Source organism: Boleophthalmus pectinirostris, unplaced genomic scaffold (assembly GCF_026225935.1).
Source record: "Boleophthalmus pectinirostris isolate CB_2022bp ecotype Guang Dong unplaced genomic scaffold, ASM2622593v1 HiC_scaffold_22, whole genome shotgun sequence".
Classification (NCBI taxonomy): domain Eukaryota; kingdom Metazoa; phylum Chordata; class Actinopteri; order Gobiiformes; family Gobiidae; genus Boleophthalmus; species Boleophthalmus pectinirostris.
The window spans coordinates 27,610-43,908 of NW_026571190.1; the positions used below are offsets into that span (position 1 = coordinate 27,610).

The window sequence follows — 16,299 nt, forward strand, 5'->3', positions numbered from 1 at the left end:
ATTCTTGATCTGTCCTCCAGTTCAGTTTAAACTATAGGGATCCTAAAATGTTGTGATGTCTCAACAACTACTTGGGGCTCTGCTCTTCTGTACATTGTCCTTGGGCAAGACTCCCTACCTACATTGCTCTGAGTGTGATATGAGTGATGAGTAGGGGTCAGTGGGGCCACTAGTGCTTTAAAAATGAATAGTATCATTGGGCCCGAGTGCCAGAAGCTGGCAGGAAAATGAAATGGCGCGACGTGACTTGTCCATAGTGACCAGGTACCCTCGGTATGATGTAGCAATGCGCCAGAGGTTTTCGAAAATGTATAGTTTGTTGGCCAAAAAAAAGCTGAACATTGTTCTCATATCAGAATATTATTCTTTATTTAGGCCCGAACCCCGACAGGGCGTCAGGGGGCGACCCCGACGAGATGGTGCAGATGCGCCCGTCACTCACCAATGACCCCACAGTGACGTGGGGAAGGTCGAGAGCTTTCAAACAATTTATAATATGCTGTTCCAATGTTTTTGGATATATTGTTTTTGCTCAAATTATTATTAGGCCCGAGCCCCGACAGGGTGTAGGGCCTATTGATTTCGCTACGAGGAGCGAATGGGGAGCAACGAGCGCATGGCCGAATGCGACAAGACGACATGCAACTATGTCCACGGTCGCCCCCGGCACGAACAGCAGTATCCCAGTAACCCACGCCCAAGGCCTGAGCCATATTTATCACTGCTAAAATGAATGGAAATCAATGGGAGGTCAGTGGGCGACCCCGACGAGATGGTGCAGACGAGCCAGTCACTCACTCACCAGTGACCCCACGGTGACGTGGGGAAAGTTGAGAGCTTTAAAAAAATGTATAATATGTTGTTATAATGTTTTCGGATATATTGTTTTTGCTCAAATTATTAGACCCGAGCGCCATGGGTGGCGTAGGGCCTATTGTTATTGTTCACCAGTGCGAAAAACTATCCCCTTTCCAAACACACAGACTGGCACTCATGTCAGTGACTGGTGCTCGCTGACATGGCACGTGGCCGCGACAGCGGCCTAATTTTTATTGTTCACCCCAAAACTTAGGGCGCACTTGACATCGTGCACGAAGGAGCTTTCGCTATGAGGAGCGAATGGGGAGCGACGTGCATATGAGTGAATGTGACAGAACGACATGCAACTTTGTCCTTGGTCGCCCCTGGCACAAACAGCAGTATCTCAGTAACCCACGCCCAAGTCCTGAGCCATATTTATCACTGCTAAAGTGAATGGAAGTCAATGGGAGGTCAGGGGGCGACCCCGACTAGATGGTGAATGACGAGCGCATCAGTGCCCGTCACTCACCAATGACCCCACGGTGACCTGGGGAAGGTCGAGTGCTTTCAAAAAACAAATAATATGCTGTTCTAATGTTTTCGGATATATTGTTTTTGCTTGAATTGTTGTTATTTTATTTTATTTTTATTATGCTCTTTGAGCTCTAATTTGACCCCCTAAACATGTTCAAAAACTCACCAAACTTTGCCCAAAATTCAGAAGTGGCGAAAAATTCAATAAAATATAGGTTTTGTGCACAGGAATAAAAAAAAAAAAAAAAAAGGTGACACAGCGCCACCTGGAAAAGTCAAAATACATTGCACCTATCTGAGACATCCCGGCATCAACTTTGTCATAGAGCCACGAAATTTGGTACACACATTCATCATGTGAAGACAAACAAAAAAATTTATTATGGCCACGCCCCCTGACAAATCAAAAGGCGGCCATCTTGGATTGAAGTTTGAGTCTGCATTTTCGCTGATGTTGCGTTTGAACAAACTCCTCTGAAGGCGCTTCACCCACAGGGCTGAAAATCACCGTACATCATCTAGAGAAGTGGAACATCTAAAGTTAGTCAAATTATTTTGATAACTATCACGGTTTACGTGTGGCGAAGCTGCAAATATCAGTCAAAATTTTGGCTCATTTCAAGATGACATTATTTGCTCCTGTTCGCACAGACTTAGTCTGATCGTGCTGAAATTTGAATCACTAATGCGTGATCTCAGTCTGAATATAATACACTATAAATCATATGAAACGTGAACACTATAGCGCCCCCTACCATAGACATTAAACATCAACATTATTGGATTTGTACCAAATTTGGGAATTCAATTCTATTAATGACCAGAAGCAAAAACATATTACTGACATGGGCATTTTTCAAGGTTGGCCAGCAGGGGGCGCAAAGAACTTTTAAAGGTGAACTATGTCATTTTTCAGTTTGCTGTTTATTTAGGCCACTGTGTTGGTGGGGTGCACCACTTGCAGGCACGGCGTTTGTGGGCGCGACGTTTGCGGGCGCGGTGTTAGTGGGCGCGGCGTTTGCGGGTGCTGCGTTTCCGGGCGTGGCGTTAGCGGATGTGGCGTGTACTGGGCGAGGGCCGTTTGACGCCGCTTGCGGCTTTAATTTGTATTGTTATTATTATTCTTATTAAGTAATGTCATGAAAGGATCCATGGCGAGCTATATGCAAAAGGATGAGGTCATATTTTAGTGAACACAGAAAAAAAAAAAATTCACTTTGGTATAAAAGCATGAAATTTGGCACAGATACTCTCTAAGGCCACTACTTTAGAAAAAGGTGTTGGCCACTAAAAAATTCAATATCAGCCATATTGCTATTAAATGGTTATTATATAAATTATTCAAAACATTTGATATAAATACTCTCTACAGGACATGATAATGAAAAAAGATGCTTGTCACAAATTCATGACAGACACCATTTTTAAAGATGGCTGCTGTTCCTGCAGAATATGAATTAGTTCAATTTGTGGCCATACAGCTTGTCAAAGCCTGATCTCGTCAGATCTCAGAAGCTAAGCAAGGCCGGACCTGGTTAGTACTTGGATGGGAGACCACTGGGAAAATCAGGGGCCCCAGTGGGGTGCCAGTTGTAAAAAAAAATGTTTACATTGTGTCCTTAGGCAAGGCACTTCACCCACATTGCCTAGTATGAAAGTGGTGTGTGTTTGAGTGAAGGTAGTGGTCAGAGGAATTGATGGCGCTGATTGGCATGGCAGCTGCACCTCTGTCAGTCTGCCCCAGGGCAGCTGTGGCTACAATAGCAAGTTATCACCACCAGGTCTAGATTGACTGAATAATGCTCTGTAAAGTGTCTTTGTGACAAATGTCTGTGAAAAGCACTATATGAATAAACAACTTACTAATTGTTCAGATGGTGATGCAAACATAAAATCAGGCAGAATTACTTTTCCTTCTCAAAGTAGCATCTGTACCACCACTTTCATCGAGTTGTTCCAGGGTCATTGGCATTTTGTTGATCTTGTAAAAGAGTGGAATGTTGGTGGCAATCATTTTAGAGCTATCATGTTCAGAAACATGATGGGTAGATGGTGATTGGAGGGCTCTTTGTGTCTATTTGACACAGTTGTATAATTAAGGCCAGGGGTTTAGCCTTTAAACACCTCAATCACAGACATAGTACACATTTATGTGTCAGATACAACTAGGTTTGTGTCACCTACACTTAGCCCGATCATCTCATGTGGTCTGTACACCTTCCGAGTAAGCATACATGAACAAGTCAAGTATTACCCCCCTTACCCTTGGCTCGGCACTACAACCGCCCCAACTCGGTAGGTTCAGTCCTGGTTTAGTCCAGGTTTAGTCCTGTCGGACTAATGGGCTGACCCAAATTTATCGTGGACACGGGCAGGTAATGGGTGGAATGTTAATGGGTCCGGGCAGGAGCGGATTGAACTTTAATATAATCACTGGTCAATGGGCAGATGCGGTGCTGTACTGCGCAGATGCGGGCAAGTGCGGGTCTCCAAAAATGGACCCATGCAAGACTCTGATCTAACTACATATAATTCACTCTATTAAACTAAACCTTCCTTAACACATTTAATTGAGCTCTTACAGAAATTGTTGCATCTTGAAAATGGTGGTCATCTTGAAGTTTTGAGTGGCCAATGCCTTTTTCCCAAAAAGTGACCCTTAGAGAGTATCTGTGTCAAATTTCATGCTTTTATACCAAGTGAACGATTCGCTTGAAATATGCAATTAATCGGCTGCACTATCATGGCATTTTAACCAGCGAAGAAGTGCAGCATGTGCAGTTCAAAGGGACTGTTGGATTTTGTGAAATGAGCATGGAGACCATGTAAGAGGCTAGCTAAGGATCTAGCTGAGAAGCTAGCTGTGGACATTTGAGATGGTACAGGCTTTTTACACCATGTGTGGCAGCAAATCTTGCAGAAGATCTTCTAGAAGAAACACTTTGAGGGAATGGACCATTTCATCACCAAAAGAAACACAATAGCGGAGTGAGAACGAGGTCTTTGCTCGTCCCCACATGTGGCAGCTAATGTGTCAGAAGAGCCTCAGAGAAAATACTTTAAGGGAATGAAAAAAAAAGGACTGTTAGATTGTGTGAAATGAACTGTTTGATGCCACTGGTTATTTACACCATATGTGGCTGCAAATGCGGCAGAAGACCTCCCAGAAGAAACATTTTGAGGGAATGAGTAATTTTGTCACTAACCTAAACACCAGAGCAGAGTGTGAGTGAGGCCTTTACTATTGTGTTCACCTTGCTCCCCCTGAACACTGCTGTGATGCTGCAGCACACAGAGGAGGGACACTTTTGGCTCTTCTTCTCATGAACTGCCCTGACACAGATCTGCTCACACCCTACTTGACCAGTTCTTTTGTTAAACTGCACTGAGACCTTTGACTGAGACACAGTCTCTCTCCCTCGTGAGTGTTGCCCATGTCGAGTAGTGCATTACCAAAGAGTCTCTGTATCCTCCTCGCCTCAGCTCCTTTTCTAGGGCCTTTGCCTGGTTCCTCACCTCCACCTCATAGACTCTGCGACTGCCCTGCAACAACAGCCACAAAAACAAAACACACATCAGACACACAACAGAGAAACACACAGTGTGTATTCTCACTTTAAAGTAGCGAGTCAAAGGCATCTATCTGCTTGACTCAACATATAAGTAGAATATATTTCACTCAATGAGACTTTGTTGCAACTCAGACTCTCACAAAAGTCCCACTTTTATTTTCTTAATTTCTTGCTGAAAGTGATCAGAAAGATGAAACGTCATGATGAATATTTGAATCTGACTGACTGAAGTGTGACAGCAGTTGAAAAATCTAATTTTGTTACATTCAGTTGAGAGAAAAACATAGACATCTTCCCTTATCTTCAGCATATTTTCACAACAAAATAGTCTGTATTTTTGCTAAAATAGGCTAAAGTACATCTGTTGCCATGTTTGTTTTGGTTCATTTGGGCTCTTTGCCTGCACAAATCTCAATGCTGCTCTTTGATTGGTTCTTCTGCTGCTGGTAGAAGTTGAATCTTACAGTGGGAGTATCACATTGTAAAGGAGCAATGTGCAACCTTTCTGGTAGAGGGTCCACCATCTGCTAGTCTCCATGGTGATGTTATTGCATTGCCTGAGATGTTCCACAATTAAATATGTTTTTATTTGTTAAAACTACATCAGAGACATACATTCTTAATGTGCGTTGGCCCACTTCTCCACAGATCTGATCTGTAATGTGGCCTGGTGTTGTGGCCTGCTATGTTCTGTGGAGATAGTTAAATTAAATGCCACACAGTGAAACATTCCAGGAACAAACAATAATGTCTACATGGAGTAAAGCAGGTAGCAGGCTCTGTACCACAAAACCTACACAGTACACCTTTAAAATAGATTCTTGTTAGTTTGTGAACTCAGAAATATTGTATAAGGTTAGATTTTACCATACAATGCATGATATAAAAAGTATTTATCTTGACAAGAATAAATGGGACATTAGTTTGCTGTGAAGTGCATCATTTGCAATAGGGCCCGAACCATATAGATTTTGCTGCGGCCAATACGATACCGATAAAATAGGAGTTGGAGCTGTCGATCGCCAATATAATCACCGATATATTTAGTGATGTAAAAATTCACTGTAAATCTTGTTTAAAAAGGCTTTGGCTCTAGTGGATACTAAATTGAGTTTATTTAGGCAACCTTTATTGTTATTCTGCCTCTTTACGTCATATTTACAGACAGTAGGTCGGACTAATGGCATTTTTGCATCACATTCTAGCTACTTGTGATGGGTATTCCAGTTCTTTGTAGAGAACCGGCTCTTTTGACTCTCCTCACTAAAAGCAGATGGCTCTTTCAGCTCCCAAGCAGCTCTTCATGTTGTTTTGTTGCAAGCAAGACTAAACTAGGACTAAAACAGATCTAAACCATGTGTAAAACAGGATTAAACCAGAAATGAACCAGGACTGAGTGTCAGGACTTGGTCTCTATCTCTCTCCGTCTCTCGAGCCCAAGATTAGTCCTGGTTTATTAATTTTATGCTGAACTACAGACAAACATGCATGTTTTTTCTATCTTATGCACACGCAGATTTCTGAAAGTTTCGTTTTCAGCCGCTGTCCAACTACGGGTCTGCATGTGGTGCAGACTCCCAATAAGGATCAGGCTCCCGTCGTTCGCTTCAAAGAGCCGTTTTGTTTGCTATTAGCCTTTAACCGTAAATGCTGCGCGCTGCGGTAATTAATTATGTGCATAAATGTCATCGTTCACACCTCTATTCACAGCTCATTTACATATCAATGCTGGTCCAGTAAAATGGCCAATATAGTCACTTTACAATAGACCAATAGAAGAGAAAACTGTCTGTTTATGTGTGGGAGCTACAGCAGCTAATTGCTAACCAATGAGAAATAATAAAGTTGACACATTTCCAACATTCACCGCTCACACAGGCTCCTCCTCACATCACAAGTCTGCACTAATAAATGTCCTTTTAATCCAGACTCAAACTGATTGTCCGTAAAAAGAATATAATCTCAGTGTTGCACATGGATCTGTGGCTGTGGGTGTAAACAAACGCACATGAGTGACGTGACTCTGGGGGTGTGTTCAGGGACAGTACTGACACACACAGACAAATGACTCTGCAGTTAAATACTGATGTGGAGCCACATATTAGGACATTTATCTGTCTGTAAATTGGATTAAATGAACATAATGTAGAGAGTCTAAGATTTATAACAAGGTATTACATGCCCACGTGAAATCGCTGATATGTTTCCAGGTGCCCATATCGGCTGATAATATCAGCCAACTGATATATCGGTCGGGCCCTAATTTGTAATGTTTTAATACAGGGTGTTTTGAAATTGTAACTCACAGCAATATATTCTTCATCCAGCTTTACGTTTTTTTGCATAACTTGCAGGACCTCGATCTGGAACCACCGAAACTGGAACAGGAAAAAATGTAGATCACAGACTATGTCATGTGGTGCATGTATTAAGTAACAATCTAGCCACATGGTTAAAATAGCAAGAAAATTCTGCATTTAAGTGCCAATACTGTACACGTGAAAAGAAGAAAAACAATACATGGCAGAAAGTGTCAATGAAATTACTCAAATTAATTTTAATATACCACACGGATGTATACGGCAATCTAACATCAATAAGGAATGAAGGAATGATTCATCAAAACAAAACAAGCCCTGTCAGGAGACATGATACTCACCACTCCCTCCATCTCTGCTGTCAGCCTTCTCTGAGTCTCTGAGATCTGGAACATCACTTCCCCTGTTCAACACACATTCATACACAATAATGTAAAATTTCTGTCTGCATGAATGAAATACACATCATATTACAAACATATTACAATGTACATAATACTATATGTTAACATTTAAACTTTTAAACATGGAAAAAGGTGCAACATACAGTATTTGCAGTGGGGTCTAGTACTCCAAATACATCGCCCTCCATTGTGTCTCTACCCTGGCCAACCGTGATCGTACATCAGATTAGATTTTTTTCAGCGACAGGCGTAAAAAAAAAAAGAAGCTCATTAATCATCTATCATTTTCAAATCAAATTTCTTACATCAGACTAATTTAGTGGTTGGCTTATTGATTTATATTGACTGTGATATATTCTGTTATGCTTTCTCTCTTTTTTCTTTTTCTCTTCTGTTGGTGATGGGTTTTTTTTTTGTTTGTTTTGTTTTTTGTTTGGAAACTAACTAAAAGTGAAAAAAGTAACTTTGGATCACAGATTTGAGTTTGTGTTATTATAGGTATTGTGTGTCCCTGATGTCAAACTTCTGGATCAAGTGTGGGAGTGAGACTAGTCTTGAAATGCTGTAGATGTGTGGTGCCTCTACTTACCCATGAGGTCTAGTTTTTTTCCAGATAGCTGTGAAGTTGGTAATTTTATGAAATGGCTGTTAGAGCTGAGAGTGTTGTTAAAATTTTAAGCATGGGTGATGTTTGATTGTATAGCTTTGAGATGCCATGGTAAGGAATATGAACTTATCTAAAATTAGATTTATGGACTTGCTATTAAGTAAACATGACCAGACAGAATAACAGAAGAACAGCTAAACGTGAACAGCTAAAACAACTAAAAGTCATTTTAAAATTGTGCTTTGAGTGTAAACTGGACATGGAGGATGTCTGTGCTTTTCTTTCCACTGGATACTATATCAAAAAATTGATTTTTCGGCTTTTCTGCTGTTATAACGTTTCAACCGATCAGATTCAAATAACTGTTATAGCATTCTTCATTTTCCGAATGCTTACTGAGAAACATCCCAGATTATTAATGCGCAGAACTCAATTCAGAGTGTCACATAGACCAATCTGGCATTTTACATGCCCATTTTGATTGTTCCCTTTTTAACAAAGGGGAAAATATTAAGAATTTCATGACATGCCTAGATGCAATGGTACCCTTTTCTCAACATGTAACCATACCATGCCACTTGGTCCTGAAGCAAAAATTGCCTTTTGAGCACAAAACAAGTATCGAAGTGAGATACAATTTAAGATTAGATTCCAATGTGATTTGTGAGGTTTAAGCCACAGTACTATCCATCCTGTTCATAACAGCAGATTTTTTAATGAGAGGAGACAAGCTCATAGATAATTTAGTGTGTTACTCGATCACAGTCAAAGTAACCCTGGAGCTCCTGACCCTCTCTGTGTATCGGAGCACAGCGGCACAGAGCCATAGCTGTCCTGCCTGTGAGCACAAGACTAAACAAATTTTACTCTATAACAATTCTACGAGACACCGTGCTAGGATTGTGTGTGCAGCGTTATACTGGTAATGCTGAAGGAGTTGTAAATACTGAGGGCACATCCTTACCTAGAGAGTGTGATGAGAGGGAGTGCAGAGCCTGGTCCCCCATCTTGGCCAAAGCGATGAAGTAAGCCTCGCTGCAGGTTGCCAGGGCTGTGGACATAGTGAAAAAGTGAAACAGAGCGAATAGATTTTGCATATGTTTAAGCCTCTAATGGGTAATCTGTTATCATACTACTCTGATTATCCCTATTGTTTTCTTAGTTTTGATTGAGTAGGACTTGCAAACCACTCTCTTTTTTTTTCAGAGATAAAATATCTTTCCTGATAAATATAGCCTCTTTGACACTTATCTCAACCACCTCTAATGTGATCAACTGCAAGAAAGTACAGATGATTTCAACAGTGTTCATTTGGACACTGTTTTTGCAATCAAGAGGCTGAATCAAGAAACACATTAATCACAAAAATAGTGTCCAGGTGACCACAGTTGAAATCTTTATCTCATTAAAACACTCCTGAGTAAATGAGAGATTACATAATCTAGTACACTGGAGAAACAAAACATGAAGCTTTGTCTAAAATGTTCTGATGTGGGAATTGCACTTAATGTGATTACACTGTTCCCCTGAAGATTAGTACAATTGTTATTATTTCAGAAATCATATTTATCATCACCCTTTTGTTATGTAGAGCAGGGTTTTTCAACCTTATTTAAGTTGTGATCATTTGGAAACAAAGTTTCCGTGGCACATCACTGAATAAATCAAAACTAAAAGTCTACTGTCTACTGATAATGCAACAAAAAATTAAAATTCTTCCATGACTGTAAGTTATATATTTTCTTAAACTGTGTCCTATAAAACCTACTACTGCAGTGCTTCTCAATTATTTTCTGTCATGCCCCCCCTAGGACGAATAAAACATCTCGCGCCCCCCCGCGTGACTATAGATAGTATCATTTGTCTATAAAATTGTTATAAGTACACCTCTGCGTAACACTGCCACCTTATATGATGCCAACAACGCTCGCTGGTTTACTGAAGTAGCAGTCACAAGCGGGATGATTGTCGGCAATATTCGGCACGTTTTCGCTGAAAAATCTCAAGCGGCTTATCAGAGTGATCGGGGTGTAATGTATTTAAGTGACGCCTTAATTTATTGGGCTTCATGCTGTCCGCTGCCAACATTTTTAGACACAGTAAGCACACCGGTCTTTCCTCGTCTCCCACCGTAGTCACAGTGAAGCCGAGCGCTACATACGCTTCGTCATATTTCCTCGTCTTAGCTTTCGGGAGATTTTCGTTTGTCTCTTTATCTCCGTCTCTCTCCACCTGTCTTTTCATCCCTGTTAAATATTTTTTCATGGCGTCACTTGAGGGTCTGCTACACTTCGTGTCTACACTTCATACTCAAACTCTGTGCTGTGTGCAAAGCGCGCATGCTCAGTGCAAACAAAACTCCTACACCACCGAGCGAATGCTCCCTGCGCACACTCTGCCAATGAGAGCGCCACTGCCCCCTAATGTAGTGGAAGTGCAATTGCACTTTATTCTAAAGGCCAGTTCAGACCAAAGCGTCAAAGCGTCCACTTTTTTATGTAAAGTCTATGTGGACGCGCGACTAGAGCGTCCTGCGTTTTTGCGGCGCGTTTTCGGCGTCAGCGCGGCGCGAATCTGGCGTCAGCGCGGCGCGTCTTCAGCGTTTTGGCGTCAGCGGCCAAGACGCGCGTCCAAAGCGTCAGCGTCAAGAAGTTGAAAACTTTTCGCGTCAGACGCGCCGCGTCAACCAATCAGGGACGAGTATCCAGAGACGCAGCGACGTTATTATCAGGAAGAAAGACCCGAGAACCAGAACGAGAACCACAAACACGAGCGGAGAATAAATATATACACCACAATCACCGAGCTGATCGCGAGGAATACACCAGGACCGGACCAGGACCAAACCAGGACTAGACCGGGACTAAACAAGGACTAGACCGAGACTAAACAAGGACTAGACCGGGACTAGACCGTGATTAGACCGGGACTAGACCGGGACTAGACCGTGATTAGACCAGGACCAGACCGTGATTAGACCAGGACTAGACCGGGACTGATCCAGTGTCATTAGCGGAGTAGAAATATATATACGCCCCAGTCGTCGACCCGATCTCCTCCGTTGATGTTTTATGTCATAAAAACACTCTCAGTCTGGTCTGATATTGTTTCGGGAAAAGAGCGGGACCGGGGTCTTGTTTCCAGGGCAACGGATGCGCGTCGAGTATTTTTGTCCCGTTCGTCCACGGCGTCAAAGACGCGCGTCGGGGGGCGTCTAAACTCAAATGCAAAGGCTCCAAATAGAGGCGTCAAGGCGTTTTTTGACGCTTTGGTGTGAACGGCCCTTAAGACAGTAAAAAACATCTAAATAAAAAAATAAAAAAGCATGTTCCCCGAGGTCAAACGCGCCCCCCTTGACGGAGCCTCGCGCCCCCCAGGGGGGCGTACTACTGTACTGTACTACTGTGATCCACAACATTTATGAGGCGTTTTGTAGAGCATGCGTCCATTGGATCTAACAGACAACAGTGCACCTCAGTCTGTCCCCGCCCCACTGCTTTCCATATGGGGCAGTGTTACAGCCCTGCACCTGAACTCTACACCACCATCACCCCCCCCATCATCCCCCATGACCAGAGTGCACCCCCACTCCACCTCATCCCTCATTATTTACATGGGTCTGTGACTTGTAGAAAGCACAATAAATACAATAAAAGCAGTCGTTTATATCAGTAACTTTATGCCTTATAAATATTCCCTTTCTGTGTGTACTCATGTGAGTTTGGACATCGCCGCTGAAGCTGTAAAGCAGCCATCATTCCCCCGTTCATACACACACACACACACACACACACACACCCCTACACACACTCATACACACACATACACACGCTCACACGCACGCACACACACACGCACACACACACGCACACACACACACGCACACACACACACACACACACATACATACACACACACACACACACACCACACACACACACACACACACACACACACACACACGCACACACACACACACACACACCCACACGCACACACACACCTAGAGCCATACCTTGGAATGCTTGGACATAACTGGTGCCTAGATCCACAAGCTTTTGCAAACCCGGATTGAAGTGTTCCATTAAGTTCTACAGTGATGAACAGAATTCCGTAAAATAGTGACATTATAAAAAACAACATTGCATTAAGCAAGAAACACAAGAAAACACAAGAAAACCATAACCTAGCCTACCGTGTACACTGCTAGCGTAGACTTGTGTAGCTGCTCACTATTTAATCCCGACATTGTGGCAGTTAAAGTTCAAGCATAAAACCTAAAAAGCCTATGCGGTGAAGCATGCGTAGTCACTCAGGCCTTTTCTGCATGTAGGGCTCACACAGATGACACAAACTCAATGGAAAGGTCTCCAGTCATCAGCAGTCTTCACGGAAAAGCAAGCAGAGGCGAGGGAAAGAGTGCGTGTAACAGATACCAGTGTGCCCTCTTCAATTATTCATCATGGCTCTGAAAGTAAAGGAGCAAGCATCCAGTGGCCAGTAGTTAAGTTTAGACTCACATCTACAAGATCACCACAATGTAATATGTTTATCTACTTATACATTCATATATTTGACCAGAGTTGGGAGTAATGCATTATAAAAGTAAAGAATTAGTGTAATGCATTGCTTTTTGGTGTAACACAGTAATGCAAGGCATTACAAGGAAAAAAAAAACAAACATTTTACTTGGTCATTAACACGTGTCACAATGCTTTTTAAACCTGGATTGAAGTGGTGGGTTTTTCGTTTTTCTTCATACAAATTTGCTAAAGTCACTGCGATATCAGCACTGGTGAAATGACATCATTACAGCTCTGTGTTGGGATGGGCCTGGAGGTGTGCCCACGTAGACCGTCACACAACTGCGGACAAAAAGACCGGCGCAGAGCTCTGTGCTCCATTGGGCTAATACCCAATACGCAGGTGACGCCCAATCACACTTTGTGGACACCCTGCTCCACAGGCTCAGGGTTCTCTCAGGGGCGGTTCTAGATTCCAAGTCGTAGACCAAGATTAGTCCTGGTTTGGTCCTGGTTTAGTCCTGGATTAGATCTAGTTTAGACCTGGTTTAGCCCTAGTTAATTCCTGGTTTAGTCCTGGTTTAGTCTTGCGTTAGACCTGGTTCAGTTCTGGTTTAGAACTGGTTTAGTCTTGGTTTAGTCCTGGTTTAGACCTGGTTTAATTTTGGTTTAGACCTGGTTTAGTCCTAGTTCAGCCCTGGTTTAGTCCTGGATCAGTCCTAGTTCAGTCCTGGTTTAGACTTGGTTTAGCCCTGGTTCAGTCCTGGTTTTAGAATTGGTATAGTCCATATATGATGGCTGAGTGGCTAGCACTCATACCTCACAGCAAGGAAGTTCCGGGTTCAATCCCCAGGTCGCCCAGGCCTTTCTGTGTGGAGTTTGCATGTTTCTCCCCGTGTCTGGATGGGTTTCCTCCAGGTGCTCTGGTGCTCTATGAACCCAAAACATGCTACACAGGTCTCCAGGAAGAACAGTTGATAGCCAAGGTCAATTAAATACAATCAATCACTGAACCTGCCCAGGGACGACAGGTGGAAATTAGCACTGGTGCTACAACCTGGTACAATGTACCTCTCCTGTTAAGGTTAATGTAAAAATTGTGCACTATCCCTGTCTCATTAAATAAATAAATACAAAACTTTGGCATCTTTGCAGTTACTTTGGTGAGAGTAACATAAAAGTAAGGCAATAATAGTGTAATGCCTTACATTTTAAATGCAGTAATATTGTGATGTAACAAATTACTTTGAAATGACAGTAACAATTAATAAATAACATATTACAGTTTTGAAGTAACTTGCCCAACAGTGCATATTAATGTAAATGCACCAGAATTAGCCAGAAGGCAGGCTCCATTGTCCCTGGATAGATGTTAGAATTATCTGTAAAGCTGAAATATATTAATTGATTGACTTTATCAACCAACACTCCAACACTTAGTTGGTAATTAATTAATTATTTGATTTATTGGTATTTGAACACAAAGTGTGAAACATCAAAACAATATATATTTTAACACAAAACATATATATATATATATATATATAAAACAACTGTAAAGCTATAGTCATGAAAGTAGAAGAATTCATAAAAGCAGAGTTAAGTAACATCTATTTCCATAGAAACAAGCAGGAGGAAACACTCCTCCAGGCCAGGTAAGAGTCAGAGTTGCTTTTTAGTGCAATAAACATTATGGGGGAAAAAAATTTAATAAAAATAAAACTTTTTTGTTAAAAAAGGGTAGGGCTTTAAAAATGCCTAAAATGTATGCTTTTATGTATAGACACATTAGCCTCTTGAAAGATTTGAATCAAAATTGGGCCTGGGAGTGTTATCTGGTTAGGTTTAAAAATTCACTGTGGAACTTTCTATGTGCCACTTTACTAAACCCTAACCATAGACACAACCTGTTCCTGAACCTTTATTAGAAACCCTTTAAAATTTGTACACAAAAATATTTTCAATTCCAAAATGGAGGCACTAGAGGCAAAACTGAAGTTTAACATAATGTGATATCAATGAGAAACCAGGATTAACTTCAAAATAATAATAATAATAATAATAATAATGATTGTCGTCATCATCTTCGTCACAAAATATGAAAAATCAAGGGAAATTTGGCAAATGAAAAACAATCAGATACATGTCAGTGATCTCAGAGCCTGGTTTAAAAACATTTACAGTTGTGTTTTATATAGTTTGTAAATTTAAGAGATTATGAAAAATGGTGAGGTCCACCTTTTTAAAAGAAAAGCAAATTAACTAATATTTGTACCTTGGAAATTCAAAGTTGCTGTTTAATTTTTCTATTTAGATCAGTTTATCAGTTAATCATTGAAAATATATTATGTCCGCTTCACTTTGCCTCTACTTTTCTCCATTGCGAACATTCTGATGACAGGATTTTAAAGGGTCATGCATCAACCTTTAAAACAGTCCAAGTAGGTTTCCCACTATATCCAAAATTTATGTATTTATTTATTTAATTTACATGCAGATTCTGTCTTGACCCAAATGCGAAGCAAACAGTCAGGCACATTTGGTGGTGGGCAGGCAAAAAGTCCGGTTAGATTGTGGCACCAGTATATCTGTGAATATGGGCCTGTATCCCACTGGCAGAGGATGGAAGTTCTGCTCCAGCAAATCTCTCAAGGTGACCCTGATGTCTCGTGAGATGTCTCCACGAATGTCCAGCAGCACGGCGACATGGTCCACACTAGAGCCAAAAAGAGCTTTCAAAGGGGGGTTCATACTGTAGAATTTGATTATGTCACCACTATCATTACTTGTTAGGGATTGCCTCCACAAACTTACTATATTAATTGTACTGTCTAAAGTACAATTGACAACGATCAGGTTATTGATAGAGATGGAATCAATTTTGTGACAATGGCTGTTTCATGTGGATACGTTGAATAATTATGGATAGACTTCTACATTTTTTTATACATACATAAGACATCAGATATGTGAAGATGATGTATAGAGTTAAAGCAAAGCAAAGAAAAAAGATACATCTCAACGAAATATATATTTTGTGCACCCTTTGCTTTGTTTGCTTTGTGTTGACAGCGCTACAAACACTTGACCTTCTCTCAAGGAGTTTCCTGATGAATTGATATGAAATGGTTTTTACTTCACAGTTGTGCCTTGTCAGGTTCAATAAATGCTGAAAGTGCAAAGCAGTGATTAAAGCAAAGGGTGGCGACTCTTAACTAATCTAAATCTAAAATAAGTTTTAAGTTATTTTTTAGTACAATTTTTGCTTACTACATTCCATATGTCATTCATAGTTTTGATGCCTTCAGTGACAATGTAAATAATAATGAAAATAAAGAAGAAACATGATAGTGCGGCAGATTAATTACATATTTCAAGAGAATTATTCACTTTGGTATAAAAGCATGACCCTCTACTGGTCACTTTTTGGGAAAAAAGTGTTGGTCACTCAAAAATTCTAAATGGCGTCAATTTTTCAAGATGGCTGCTATTTCTGTCAAATGCTCATTATGTTGGGCATTCAAACTGTGATGTAGGCAT

The 16,299-nt window shown here is 41.1% G+C and overlaps 2 protein-coding genes across 2 annotated transcripts in view; both read right to left on the minus strand.

Moving 5' to 3' along the window:
- baiap2l2b (BAR/IMD domain containing adaptor protein 2 like 2b) overlaps window positions 1-12,485 on the minus strand; it is a 34,346-nt gene extending 21,861 nt beyond the window's left edge. The window contains exons 1-6 of the mRNA XM_020933670.2: window positions 12,432-12,485; window positions 12,252-12,327; window positions 9,201-9,287; window positions 7,567-7,628; window positions 7,214-7,285; window positions 4,789-4,878 (exon numbers count right to left, since the gene is read on the minus strand). Coding sequence (XP_020789329.1) covers window positions 4,789-4,878; window positions 7,214-7,285; window positions 7,567-7,628; window positions 9,201-9,287; window positions 12,252-12,327; window positions 12,432-12,485 — 441 coding nt within the window. The remainder of the gene's footprint in view (window positions 1-4,788; window positions 4,879-7,213; window positions 7,286-7,566; window positions 7,629-9,200; window positions 9,288-12,251; window positions 12,328-12,431) is intronic.
- A 1,849-nt stretch (window positions 12,486-14,334) lies between these two features.
- The window catches only part of exoc3l1 (exocyst complex component 3-like 1), a 74,021-nt gene continuing 72,056 nt past the window's right edge, over window positions 14,335-16,299 (minus strand). Inside the window, exon 15 of the mRNA XM_020933679.2 lies at window positions 14,335-15,475. Within this exon, the coding sequence (XP_020789338.1) occupies window positions 15,289-15,475 (187 nt within the window). The 3' untranslated portion in view covers window positions 14,335-15,288. The remainder of the gene's footprint in view (window positions 15,476-16,299) is intronic.